The sequence below is a fragment of the Opisthorchis viverrini genome, assembly GCF_000715545.1.
Source record: "Opisthorchis viverrini unplaced genomic scaffold opera_v5_220, whole genome shotgun sequence".
Taxonomy (NCBI): Eukaryota; Metazoa; Platyhelminthes; class Trematoda; order Opisthorchiida; family Opisthorchiidae; genus Opisthorchis; species Opisthorchis viverrini.
In genome coordinates, this window is record NW_008751874.1 from 145,656 (window position 1) to 159,548 (window position 13,893).

Sequence of the window (13,893 nt, forward strand, 5' to 3'; positions counted from 1 at the left end):
GATGATGATGATGATGTTGGGTGATCGGTGAGTGCGGCTGTTAGGACCCCTCTTTCCCAACCCAACCTTGCTCGATGCAACATCACTTCTTCAATGATTACGGTATTGCTGGTTTTCTGGAGAAAACGCTAGTGCCTTCACACTCCCATCATAGGGAACGTACGACGTAAACCCCAGAACGCCTCGTAGTATAATTGTACGTAGTACGGGGTGTCGCTACTCCTGATCTGCTTGCTCACCTTTGGTCCTCCTGGCATGGTTGCACATTGTGGCAAGAAGTTCCAGCCAGTATAACCCGTGTTGTCATTGCAGCACTTAGGCCCGAACGCCTCGTCAAGTTGGTAGCTTTAGCTCGAGGCAAGCGACACTAGAAAGCCCATCGAAGTCATCCAGTCCTTCGGCTTGTGCTTCGCGCCTACAAAGTGTAAGGTCATGCTGCAGAACTTCAGGCGTTTCAACATGACCAAGAACTCAAGAATTAAACTAAGAAATTATGGAACATGTAGTTCGGAGACCAGAGTGACTTATGCCAATTTTCCCGCTTGTAGCATCAAAAAGGCACATTGGTTGGTCCCACTGGGCTGCAGTCAATCAAATCAATCGTTCCGCTGTAACACCCTTTCAGTGAATAGCTACCATGCCACCCGAAGTAAGCACGAGAGCTCAGATACTGTCAGCCCATGCCTAAACCGGAGCCGTAGAGATCCCGAGATCGGGTTTGAACCACGAACATTGGGGTTCGTAACCTCTGGGATATTTTGAGTTCAGACTACCACGCCGGTTGTACTGTTGTACCTGACCAACTCGAGCGGAGGATTTGAGACGTCTTTGTCATTGGTTATCGACGCCGTAGAGCTATTGGTGGAATAGGCTGGATCCAACGAATTCAGAATGAGATTATCAGCAGACGGTGCTTCATTCAAGCAGTGCACCCATTACTGCGAGTTAAACTGGCTCAACTATGTGTTTCGCATGCCGATTTGCGGCCTACCGGGATGAATACTGAAATCTGTGCCCTAATCGGAACGGCGGAAACTTAGAGATGGACGTAATTCGACATTGAAGAATGGACCGAAGGGTATTGGAGGTTTGGGGACTGTTAATACTGTTCGTCTTCCAGAGTGGGGTGCAGGCGATTCTCTGTGTTTGGTTGCAGACAGAGATGTGGCAGGTAACTGATGTTAATGGCGTTCTTGTCTCCAAACTCTATCCGAACTGTCTTATTGGGCAGTGAGTGTGTAGACACCTCGTATGTTTTTGTAGGCTACCACTAGACTCCTCTCCCTGTCCCAGTTTTTCTGTTGTGTGGCTTTATTGGAATAAATTGACTTGGTTGTACGACAATGAATGAGCAATGATTTCATCTGGTGTTGCTGTCGGTGTCGGTGATGATGATGAACACTTCAGAGGTACTTAGCCGTCTAAACAGCTCTGGCAACTCGTTCCAAGCGTCAAAACCGCGATCCTTTGAAGCACATGTGGACTTTAACAACACTGCGGTCTTCACATCGAGTGAAATTGATTGATGCCCTCGAAACAGTGCAGAGTATCATCGGAGCGTCTCGTCAGCTACACTTGATTGGGACGATGAGTGTTGACTATTTTGAAACTGATTTCCGGTCCAAACCACATGTTTGCTTAATTCCTAAAAAGTACCCTGTCTTCTTTTTTCAGTATGGAAAAGCTAGTTGCTCTGAAGGAAAAGGCAAATTCTTTGTTTAAGGATGGTTTATTTCGTGAAGCAATCGCCCTCTATGATCAATGCCTGGCGGAATCTCAGTCAGACAATCGGTTACGTTGTATTCTACACAGCAATAAAGCCCAGGCTTTTTTAAAAATTGAAGATTATGAGAACGCTGTGAAGGCTGCGACAGATGGTTAGTCTCGAAGTCGGTCTTTGAATTATCTAGAAATTCCAGCTCTCAATCTAAATCCACTTGACCCCAAGGCATTATTCCGCCGGGCTCAAGCCTATGAGAAGTTGGGAGCATTGCAATCGGCACTAGAAGATGCGCAAAAACTTATACGCTTGGAACCGAAAAACACGGCTGCTCAACTACTGATTCGCCGGGTTGAACATTCCGTGACCCAACGCATTGCAGAATCAGATAGCCTCCCTATGAAGATAACCTCTATGTTTGATCTAATCCAGACGGAGTCGAAAAATGAAGAAAAGCTTGAGAAGGTATGCACTATGCCCCCCAAGGTGTATGCTTGAATTGAAGGCTATCAACAACTTGACGGCTTTGATCGGGGAAGTGGGGGCCACTGCAGCCTCGTTAATATGGGGAAACCCACATTTTGCCGAGCTGTTTGACTTGTGTAAACATGCAGATCAGAAAATTGTCCGGGCTGTTCACCGCCTGATGGCTCACACCTTCGAACATCATATGGATCGCGTAAGTCCGACTTTGCGCATGTGTGCCAAAGGTTCTCCGTCCCCTTTATTGCTCTCACTTCAAAAACATTTTATCTAGTTCTCATTGGGTATACCAGCTTCAGTGTTTAATTGCCTCAGCCAGAGATCCCCCTGGTTCCTTTTGGAAGAATTTGGCATTCATATCCAGTCAGAAGTAACCCCCAATGAGTGGGTGTGATAAACGCCCTGGTTTTGTAAGCATAACTATCAACAACATCCATGGGATGGCAGGAAACTGGGTTAAGTGCTCACGTAGGTGTCTCACGTCTTGATTGGTCGCATTATTTCTTAGATCAAAATGGAGTGAGCCACATACCTGCTTCGTGGCTGAGTGAAGATTTTACGGGGTCCACTCGGTTGGTTTCCAAAATCACTACTGGGCCGGGAGTCGATCGCTTCCCGAATCCTGTAACGCACCTTTCCTTCCATATTGAATCCAATTCACTTCATTTTGCATACGAACTTGGTCCGTGGCTGTCCTCTAGATTGGTAACAGGACCTTCGCAAGTAGGATATGTCTAACTGTCGTGCGGCGGTTTATTTACCTCTGTAATCCAGAGGTGTATAGTTTGGTGTGCTATTCTGTTGTACACAGGCACAGGATTAGTCTACTGTTCGAGCTCTGAAGATGCAAGTACAACCTGCGGTGCTTCATTCCTTACCGTCCGTCTTCCAGATTTCTGACTCCACCGTTTTCATTCGTACTTCTGTTCTGTTATCTGTTCTTCGGTGCACTCTTCATCCTTTTGCTGATGTAGACATCGACAACTCAAGAAGAAACGCTACAGATTCAGTGCTCAGTCAGGACGGAGAAGAGTAGGTGGATAGCCGATTACGGGTTTCCCCCTTTTTAGAGCTCATCAGTAAGGCGTGTTCCCAAGTATCCGTGAACCTCATTTCCCACTTCAACTCCAAATCATGCTTATGTTGCGATAAGCATTCATTTTCTACTTATGTTTCGGGCAAATTCCAGCTAGTTCTCCCTTTAATACAAGCGTTATTTGCAAATAAGTGTTTATTGCGGCATAGGTACAATCCAACGTCCAAAAGAGAAATGAGGTTAATGGAAATGCGAGAACTGGGACTAACTGATGAACCCCAAGCAGATGGTGGCCGTCCAGGGTTTTCATAGATCTTTTGAGTAGTACTGAAACATATATTGATTATCTTTCCAGCTATACTCTGAGGCATCCCCTGGACAGTTGAATAATATTATTGAACCACAGATTCGAGTGAATTTCACCTGGATATCCCGTCATCGTCTCATTTTACAGATTATTGAGGAACTTGAGCAGCAGTGTTGCACAACGAACAATAAGGGGTTTGACATGAATTTGAATAAGACAGCCGTTAGGGAATGAAAAAGTGCTTGTTAGCTTACATGAAGTTGATTAGTTTAGCGGTAAATTTCTGATGCCGTGTTATTGATATAGAGCGATGTGCCAATGCGGTACATGAAACAATACGTAAAGTAGTCTCTGTTATATACCACACTAGAATCATTAATAAAACTTTTGGATAGGAAGAAGGCCAACAGTCCCCCTTCGCAGCAACTTCTCTCCCTAGAACAACTGGCTTTGTCATTCCTGAGGGGATTGTCCTAGGGCGGGGCACTACAGATATGGGCATAAATAGACTAAATTTCTTTATGTTGTCATCATGATACGAGATAGCTCAGTGTTTAGAGCGTGAATCTACTGAACTAAAGGTCCGTAGTTTGAACCCGACATCTGCCTTTCGACTTCCCCTGTCTTAGCTTGGAAACCTGGTTATATCCCAGCCCACGTGCCTTCTTCCGTTGGCTTGGCAGCTGGGCGCCGAAAAGGTACTACAGCTGAACGACACGAATGTTGTTATTAACCATGGTTGTTTTTTACTATTGAATGTTGCTTTCTGCGATGCTCATTCATTACAGTCGATCCGCTGTTTTTTTGCATCTCCATTTCTTCCTTTCTTAGTGTATGTTCGTTCTGAAGTGCCTTACTCCACAATATTTTGCCGATCGGATATTCAGTCGCAACCCAGAGCAGGCATTAGAGACTTGTCGGTTTCTAAGCGCCCTTTTGGACGGCTTGACCCAGCTAAAAGCTTATCAACACGCAAGAGAAGTAGCGGCGGAGAACACAAACAAAGAAAGCTCTAAGGTGGCTCCCACGATATATCCGAAGTTCAAATTAGGTAGGTGATTTGTCTGTCAGTAAAAATATGGTGTTTTCAGTATCATTTCCATTTTAATAACATTTTAGAAAAACAACCGTAGTTAAATGGCTTTATCAACTAACTGGTGATCAACACATCGCTGCGATATACGATAACAAACACCTGAAACGACGTAGTCTTGTGCCAGCTAAACAGAACTGTCGATCTATCTCGGTGTGAGTCTCAGCTTTATAGAGGTATTATGTTAGTATCTTTTATGCTGATGATCAGTTCGTAGGCATGTACGGTGGAAAGCCGTTTCCATGATACCACCTTTGGGTCGTCGCCAACACCACGAAAACTATGTTGAGAGACTCTCAACTACATCTTTTATGGGCCCAAGGAAAATGCTCCCTTTAGAAGAAACAAGGTTGAATTCCATTGGGATATTGTAGTGGTATTAAGTTGATTAAATGCGTGAAGATAAACTATCCAGTGTCAAATGTGCTTGTGGGCCAGTAAGTGCCGGCGACCACACCTCCCAACTACAAATTCGCTGCACGTCCATTAGATACCGATGGGTTTTAAGAGCCGATCGTTAGGTTATCGTTGTGATCTATGTCAGGTGGCAACGATCGTTTGAAAATTAGAGTACTCGTCAAAATTCGTCCAATTCGGGTCCAGTTAGTACTCGGGACCGTATTTACCCGATGAGCCCAATGAAGGGCGAAACTGGTCGTGGATTATCACAGAGTTTTCAGTAACCTTATGAGTAGTGTGCCACGTCCAGACAGCAGTGGCCTGTTCGTAAAAGTTTGTTCAGGGTAGGTAAACGAAGGCTGTGAATCGTGTGGTGTACGTATAACTGGATGCGTTGATGTTGCTAGTCACCAGATGTGGTTGCTCGATCATTAACGACACCACGCCTGCGCACCACCACCAATGTATCTAGGCTGCTCAGACTTCCTTAGTTGGTCATGTGAGTTGCTCCACCAAAAGCCCGGTGGATATGAGTCCCACCTGACAACATTAGTGAGTTGTGTAATGGTTCATTGTTTGGGGCATTTGCTCTCAGAAATCTCTAAATAAGGCGGCTTTTTGCTTGTGAGTTTCGGAGATCGACGCCTTGCCGAAGCTTATATTCAGTTTAGATTTGAGTCAGTTGTAATATGGGTCGAAGCAGTATATGTGGTTTGCAATAGTTCCGTCCAGCGGATTCCGTGATCCTGAACGATATGTGCACAATATTCGTAGGAAAGTTATAAATGGTAATTATCCTTCGTGCGGAAAATCTCAAAAAGGCAAACCCGGGTTCCAAACAGGCACCTTCACAGTATAGCTGAAACGTCACTAGAGCCTCTCAAGTATCTGTTTATTATTGTTTGCAGACCCCAAGGTTGAAGAACCTGTCCAGGAGATATTCCAACACATGGTACGTGCAGTCAACAGTTACCGTCTGTCCGCACCTGTCCGGGACTATATCCTCGAGATGCTCATACGTTTTATCCCGTCTGAAAAAGGCATTGGCTGGTCGCGAAAAATTGTGGAGCTTGAAGGTTTGTAAAATGTTTTGAAGGTTTCTTGAAAGTATTGCCCACTTAATATTCCTGTACGGCTTCTATAAGCCAAATTTAATCCTCTCCATCAAGTCAAAATGTTCGACTTACAAATGGCGTACCCTCATTTGCGCTCTCATTACTATTGCAGGGGATGCACCAGTTACACGTTGCTCCTCTAATGTTAACACTGAAGAATTTTCACATAAGGCACGTTTCAATTCACAGACAAGCGCTTGATCACAGCACAGTCTGCTCAAAAGCCGCTACAAAGGAATAGTGCTCAGCGGTTACCGCTCAGGTGGGCAGTTATTTATGGCACAACGTTAACTATACGCTGGGAGTGATTCCGCCCTACAAAGACTCGGACGGTTTAGCAGTACGCTTATTCCGAATATCGATTTGGACGCAATGAGAAGCCGCAACGTACAACCAGTGGAAATAGCTCTCTGTGGATGGAGATGATTGGGGTTGGAGTTTTTCGCCAGTTTAAGCTTCCTTGTTGAGGTTCTCTCACCTGATGAGACCAACTAAAAATCCCTCAGTTTTATTGTATACCGAAAGGATTTTACAATCAGAACGACATCTGTAGAGTCACCAGATAATCAGTGGGATTAAAAAATCGCTGATTGAAATTTGTGATAATTCTATGCTTAACCGAATGTTTGTGATGCTGAATCGATTGTCTCAGCGCATTCTTGTCTGTACCGGTTCAAGTCCACTAAACAATGGTGGTTACCCGTAAAGGGCGTGCATCCTGAAGATGTTTGACCTCAGCTTGTCTTGAACAAAGTTCAGCTGTCAATGTAGTTACGGTGAAGGATGAATTCATTTTGGCTTCAGCCTTCTGGAGGCATTGTATTAAACTGGATCCATTTGAACCGCGCAGATTGACTAGGTAGTGAGGAACTGCATGCAAACTGTGTCCCTCGTATGATCCATCTCGAATGAAACGACATGCATATTGGTATAAACCCGAAGTCCTGATTTGATATGTAAACTTTGGAAGGCTTTGATTTACTGGTCAACCGACGATTTGGGCGCGTGTGTCCGAAGCGAACCGAACGATATATCTTTCTCCTTAGCATCACTGTTTTGCGTGTCACTTATTAATCAACAAGATCTCAGCATGAGTTTTTTCTTCAAGTTCTCTCAAGTACTTGGGCTAAAAAGATCTGCGCCGCATACTCTGTCCAATCTCGCTTTGACAAAGAGCTTGGCTGTATCATGAAGTGTGAAAACATTCTTGTTGCACTTCGGTGAAACATGACGCAGTGGTGAATATGGGAGCACAGTGAGCGGAACTGGTGATTCAGGCTGTTTTAGCCGTCTCAAAGTCAAGGACATCTTACTACAGCTTTTTGTACGTAACAGCATTTCGACGTGCAGTTTGTTAAGGCGCGTGATTTGAGTTTCCTTCACTCCCGGGTGGAAGTTTGACTTTGCCAAGCAGTTTAGTTTTGAGTGTCGACCTTCCTCCGGGACTTTTTTGGTTGAGAGCGTTAGTGGTCATAAGGAGCACCACAGTGTCGAGTAGCACTTCAGTTAGGTATTATAACACTCACAGTAGGAGAGCGCGTTGTGTGGACTGAAAGTGAAGAAATCGACAGGGCAGCCCTCTCTGTGAGTGCCCAAATTTCTAGGGTCGCCTCCAGCTCAACCGAAATTTAACTGGCACTCTGATGAGTGGCTGCTTCAGTCATTGCCAGCACTCGGTGCACGCTGTCGATGCTCATAAGGCGGATGGAAAAACTTCGCACGACTTCCGGGCTGTTAAGTGAAAGTAGAGGTGGTATCTCAAGGGGGATTAAATGCAGCTTTTTGTTATCTTCTGTTTCCACTTTTGTTCCCGAACACCCCGCGCAGCTCCTGAAAAATCATTCAGCTGTAGCGTACTTTCGGTGCCTAGCGGGCATGCCACCGAAGGAAAAACGACGGCTGGAATACTGCCAGGTTGCCCAAACCTAGACAGGGGGAGTCGAGATGCAGAGGTCGGGTTCGAACTATGGATTTTCCGTTCACATCCAGAAGACAGGTGTGGACGAAACCTAATACACAGCGTTCCATTTTACCAACGATCATATTTTTTATACGGCTGCAGGTAGCTCATGAGTCTACATCTGCTACCAGTGTTTTTTTTCAACTCTTGTTGTCTAAACCCAACAAAATAGGCCACAGGCAGCTGTTTACACAACGTGTGTAGCATCTGATCGGTTTGCTATTCGTATTTGATTTACTGTTGCTCGCAGTTTGTGGGATTGACTGTATGATGAGCAATCATATTATTGTTTTCCTTCGGACTAGAACAGTTGAAATGTAAGCAACTGTAAGCAACCAATAGATTGGTCGCTTGGTGTGTGTGATTGCTTTGAAGCGGACTATGTGGACGATGCACTGTCTGGTCCTTTTTACCAACTCCAACCCTAAGTGCAATCTCCGTTTTGTATCGTTAGGTGCACTTGATCGCTTTCTGGAAGTTGCAGGAGAAGCCGGGACGAGTGCACTTACCAACTGGCGTTCCCGTCGCTCTCGTCAACTAGAGGCTAAACGGCGGGCCGATGACCCCATTAGTTCAGCAATAGAAGAGGTTCGGCTGCACACCAGTCCCAATACACGAATGATTGTCGCCTGTTTGTTATCTCGATTCTGGGAAGATCTCACATCTGACAAGGCGCGCACACATTTTACCGAACTATGCAGTGATTTCATTCTGTAAGTTCAACTTCTCTTCTGAAATCCACGCTAATGAGGTTGCTGTCTTTCGCCCTCATCCGTTTTTAGTTGAACGTTCGTGTATTTTCTGAGAAAGATGTGCTCCTCCGTTGTCCTATCATAACTGATAGTCAGGTGGCTAGCCAAGTGTTGTTACATGTAGTCGTTACTGTTCGCTCTCTGGGTTGACCAGTTGGCTCTACATCTCTCGAACTCTATTGTTAATGCGTTTTTTAACCGTAGCTTAAAGTTTCGATAGCGCGTTTCCTAAGCATACAAGGTGACTGGTAGGCTAGTCCACACTCAGGATATTCATCAAATTATTTTCCCCACAGGCTGTAGCTTGTAGCTCAGTTGAAGGAAAATTTCTTTCGAGCCGAGTGTGCTGTAGCTATTTCACTTGGACAGTGTGTAACCAAAGGGATATATACTGCAGGATTCTCCTGCCTTGACCTTCAAATACCATCGTTCATTGCTGCAGTTATGTATTTTTATTTATGATGTTCATGGCCTTCGCCAAAATGGTCCCTATTGCAATGCACGTTGCACTGTCATTCCACATTCATCCTGCCGTGTTCCCTAACACTGCATTACTCGGTGCTTCTCGACTTGAGCGATAGGCCGAGTACACCTTACCGCATGGAAACCCCACAGTTTTGACCCACAACCCAATAAATGGACGAGTGACCAGATCACGACTGGCAGTTATCGGAAGCTCGCTACTTGACGATATCAGGTGGGCATGGTGTCACTCACTGCATAATCTCATTGTCCACTGCCGGCTTCTGTTGCCCGATGACCGTGCGAGTTCCTCAAAAACCACTTGACTTGTCTCATTTACCCCTCTGTATAAAGCCACGGTCCCGAAGTTTCATCCAGTTCTATTACTGTGCTTTGATAGCAGAATAGAAACCGAAATCCGTTTAACGAATGGTATGGATGGGGTACAAAGACTTTCCTTAATATTGATGTGACGATTCAGGCAGCACAATGCGGGTCTGTTGGAGAGATTATCGCTAACATGGATAAGGGCAGTCTAACTTCGAAGTAATCTACGGCCGAACCCAGCATAAACAATTAAAATAAATGATAGAAATCATAGCCTTTCCATAAACCTTATGTTCTGCTTGACGAAAATTCGGGGACTGCGCCTACCTGATGAGCCCCAAGAAGGTCAAAATCGGTTGTGGGCTGTCGAAGAGTTCTCTGCAACCTTGTGAGTAGTTTCCTTTATGAAAATATACTGCGATATCTCGAATATCGTGCCAACTGAAACATGAGGCGGCCTGTGTGCAGCACATTCAGTTGTAGCATATCATAAAAGAGAGATTCAGTTGAGTCTCTCGTGTAAACCAAATTGATTTGCAAATGAGTGTGTTTCTCGAAATCGTAGCCTATTTTATTTGGTGGTAGGATTTCAGAAACGCATTACTAGTTAAAATCCATTCCGGAACTAAGGAGAGTTCTGATATATTTTACGGGTTATTGCCTTACATTTTGTGATCTCTCGTTTCCAGCGAAGATTCTGGTACTTAGAGTTGCCAGTGAGTTGAATTCGCCATAGGGGAACTTTGAGAAGTTTCTAATAATGGGTGGGTTCAACATGACAAAAATGACCTGTAGCCGAATGAAATATTCGCATAACTCTTCACGTGTTTACCTGAATATTACAAAAAAATATTGCAAAATTGCGTATTCTAACGAGTCTTCCTAACTTAACATCACTCTCTTACTCTTTTGTTTTCAGCGATTTGTTTTCTGACCCCTTCCTTGAAACCAAAGTCGAAGCAGCTTCTGTGATAGGAACCCTGTTTCTTGGCCCTTACGAAGTCGGGTCATCCATACTGTCTCGTCCAGGAGTGCTGGAAGGGCTGTTCTTATTGACACAATGCCCAAATATGTTGTATCAGGTCAGTCCACGTAGTTCACATGATATATGCCGGTTAGTTGGTTAACTGATTGGTTGTGAAGAAATAGTTTAAGTTACTTTGGTCGGACTTCTGAATTTACTTCTCCATCACCGCTCAGACACTGAGGACAGCATAGCAGCTTCTGGAGAAGCGTATGGGTGTATCTAATCGACTTCACCCAAGACACTTTTGGGTTTTATCTGAAATTTAGACTCCGAACTCTATGATTTTGTCATCACTGCAAGTGTACATCGATACTATGTTACCTTAGTTAAAAACGATAACTTCCTTTTTTCTCATGATAGACAGTGGCTTTGGACACAATTATTTTGGCCACCCATAAAAAGGAACAGTGCCTTAGTCTCGTTTCAAAGGCCGTCCCAATTCTACAAAATTTGTACAAGAGCGAAAACGACGGGACCAGGATTCGAGCTCTAGTGGTGAGTTGCTGTTTTATTACGAGTCTGTTTTTTGTAGCTACAGGATGACTCCCAGTTTGATCCCTGACGCATTAGGTCTACATATTTCGACGCTCGTTCAGAATTCACCGCGTAGTCAATGCGAAGTGTAATGCTTCTAATATTTGCACAATCATTTGTGTTAGGACTTAGTGAACAGTGGTTCCATCGTCTGAGATGTGCAGGGACACAACAGACCAGCTTCAATGCTCTGACCATGTTAGCTTCGTAGCTATCACTGGCAAAAACTTCTAGCCTGCAGATTGGTTGATACCAGGATGTTCTTTAAGATCACTAGGAAGTTGAAAACTATCCTCGTTCTTCATTAGTACTCATTCCGACTGAGTTTCCATACACTTGCTAAATCATGCAATAACTGTTTCAGTTAATCTACTCTATGACCCCTTGATTCTGGGATTAAGAATGTGAAGTTTGAACGTAAATGCCAAACGATCGAATCCTGCTAAAGTGTCCCAATTGGGACAAAACGCTTGATGTTTACCTTTCCAGGATCGACAGTTTCTGCCATATAGGTGTTATCCTGTGGCAAATGGTGTTTGGCGTTTTGTTGTACTCTTCATTAGGGTGAGATGGCTCAGTGGTTAGAGCGCGAATCTAATGAGCTGAGGGTCCATAGTTCGAATCTAACCTCTGCTTCTCGACTTCTTCTGTCTAGGCTATTCCAATCCTCGTGCTTTCTTCTGGGAGCGTGGCAGTTAGGCACTGAAAAGGTGCTAAAGCTGAGCAATTTTATATCCTTTATTTGTGAACAATGATACCAGTTTGAAGTGCCTGAGTTCTTTAGTTTCCCCTGAATGTTTCAATTACGCCATGCAGCTCATCCCGTGGAACGCTTAAACCGGAGCAGTGTGCAGAATCTGGCAAAATAGTCTTTACCATGATCGACTCTGCATTCGCCGATGCTTATGAGGGTATTTCCGTGATACTTCGTCCGTTGGGACTGGAAGAGTGAACTTGATGGGATATCTGTATGACTTGCTTAGTCTAGCTTAGCAGTGTTCTTGCTAGATACAGTATGCTCATGCACTTCTAACCTGCTGTGTCACGAATAAGTGGACAGCAATAGTACACTCAGCCACTCCAGTCGTTATCAGCCTTATTACTTTATTTGTCCTTTCTATCAAGGCCTTGTGTAAATTTGGCGCTGCTGGAGGGTCAGATGCTACGATAAAGAGTTTGACGGAAGGGTCAACAGCTAGCCTTGTCCTTGCTTGCCGCCGATTGTTGCTGGGGATCGAACAACGAGAGCCGACAATCGATGAAGTGGCGCCAGCGCGTCAATGTCGAGCCGAGGTTTCAGAATCGGGAGAGTTGCTGGTCAACGATGACACAGACAGTGAATCCGAAGAGGAAGGCGGGTCAACGATGAAAACACGCCTGAGAAGGTCATGTCTTATGACAGGTGGTGCTCCATTGTCCCATTTGAAGGAATCTGAAACAGTGCGATGGGCTATTGAAGGTCTTGCTTACCTTAGTTTGAATGCTGAAGTCAAAGAAGAACTTGTTGCGGACGCAGACATCATCCGTACGCTGTTCCAGGTTGCTGCTGTGAGTCTGCTTTTCCTTGTATCCCCACTGGCTATTCCACCGTTTAGCTACAAATCATTCGTAGGTAATAAACCTTTAGAGCTCGAGGTAGATCAGTGGTTAAGGCGCCAGCTTACGGACCGGAAGAACCATGGTTTGAACCCAACTTCAACATCTCGACTGCTCCTGTCTAGGCTTGGGACACCTAGCAATATCCCCGCTCACGTGCCTTTCTCCGTTGGCTTGACAACTGGGCACCGAAAGGGTGCTAGTGCTGAACGATTATTTATTATTTATTTTTATCATTAAACCTTTAGTGGTGCCAGTTATCAGAATAGGGGCTAGTCGAGGTTTCAAGTTGGAGCATAGGTGAAAGACCCTCAGCCAGTTTCACCTTATGTTCCTAGCCGGTGACATCTGTTCCACTAATTTTCAACTGAAGTTATGGGACCGATTTTCAATATTAATTGCCAACTGACATGACCACGTTAAGATGTCTTTTCATTGGATGGGCTCCTGGGACTAGAAAGGGCGATATTTATAGGTTTAAAGGATGCCTTGGTTCCGTGACAGTGCAAAGCTCTTCTCTAGGACTGATAACAGCCTGTGCCAGCATTCACCTTATGTGGCAACGTGCTGAATATTGTCTGCTTAGGTATTTGTATAACAACCTGTAACGGGCGAACGGTATCTTCGAGGGACGCGTAATACCAGAACCTCCGGGAAGGCGAAACAAAATCGGAGCTTGCTTTCTATACGGTACTATTAATGTAAGACAAATTCACAAATACAAACCTGGACGGTAGACACTCGTCCAAAACAAATGGTTCACTTGGACCACAAAAGTACGAACCAAAGGAGCAAACAGGCTCCCACGTGCGACAGTCACGTGCACAAAGTCGGCTACAAATGGTCGGATGACCTCAAGACCAAATGGGTGAAGTGATAAGGCCAGACAAACGTCATTTCATACACAGACACTAAACACAAAAAGTGGAGCGGGTGTTACAAACAGGGACAGAATAAATGTTAGGAATTTCAGTTGTCAAGGTAATGGATGATACACTACCGGTGTGTGTTGGAGAGGAAAACCCACGGAGAGTCTTCCAATCCAGATCAATTCTTGATGAGTGGATATATATATATATATA

General features: G+C 44.6%; 2 protein-coding genes across 2 annotated transcripts in view; one reads left to right on the top strand and one right to left on the bottom strand.

The window, feature by feature from the left end:
- Positions 1-2,848, bottom strand: part of T265_08417 (hypothetical protein) — a gene marked incomplete at both ends in the record, with an annotated part of 7,280 nt that extends 4,432 nt beyond the window's left edge. The window contains one exon of the mRNA XM_009174216.1: positions 2,736-2,848. Within this exon, the coding sequence (XP_009172480.1) occupies positions 2,736-2,848 (113 nt within the window). The remainder of the gene's footprint in view (positions 1-2,735) is intronic.
- The window catches only part of T265_08418 (hypothetical protein), a gene marked incomplete at both ends in the record, with an annotated part of 24,588 nt that continues 12,049 nt past the window's right edge, over positions 1,355-13,893 (top strand). Inside the window, 8 exons of the mRNA XM_009174217.1 lie at positions 1,355-1,409; positions 1,689-1,877; positions 1,920-2,185; positions 2,226-2,399; positions 4,378-4,597; positions 5,947-6,114; positions 8,598-8,826; positions 12,310-12,763. Coding sequence (XP_009172481.1) covers positions 1,355-1,409; positions 1,689-1,877; positions 1,920-2,185; positions 2,226-2,399; positions 4,378-4,597; positions 5,947-6,114; positions 8,598-8,826; positions 12,310-12,763 — 1,755 coding nt within the window. The remainder of the gene's footprint in view (positions 1,410-1,688; positions 1,878-1,919; positions 2,186-2,225; positions 2,400-4,377; positions 4,598-5,946; positions 6,115-8,597; positions 8,827-12,309; positions 12,764-13,893) is intronic.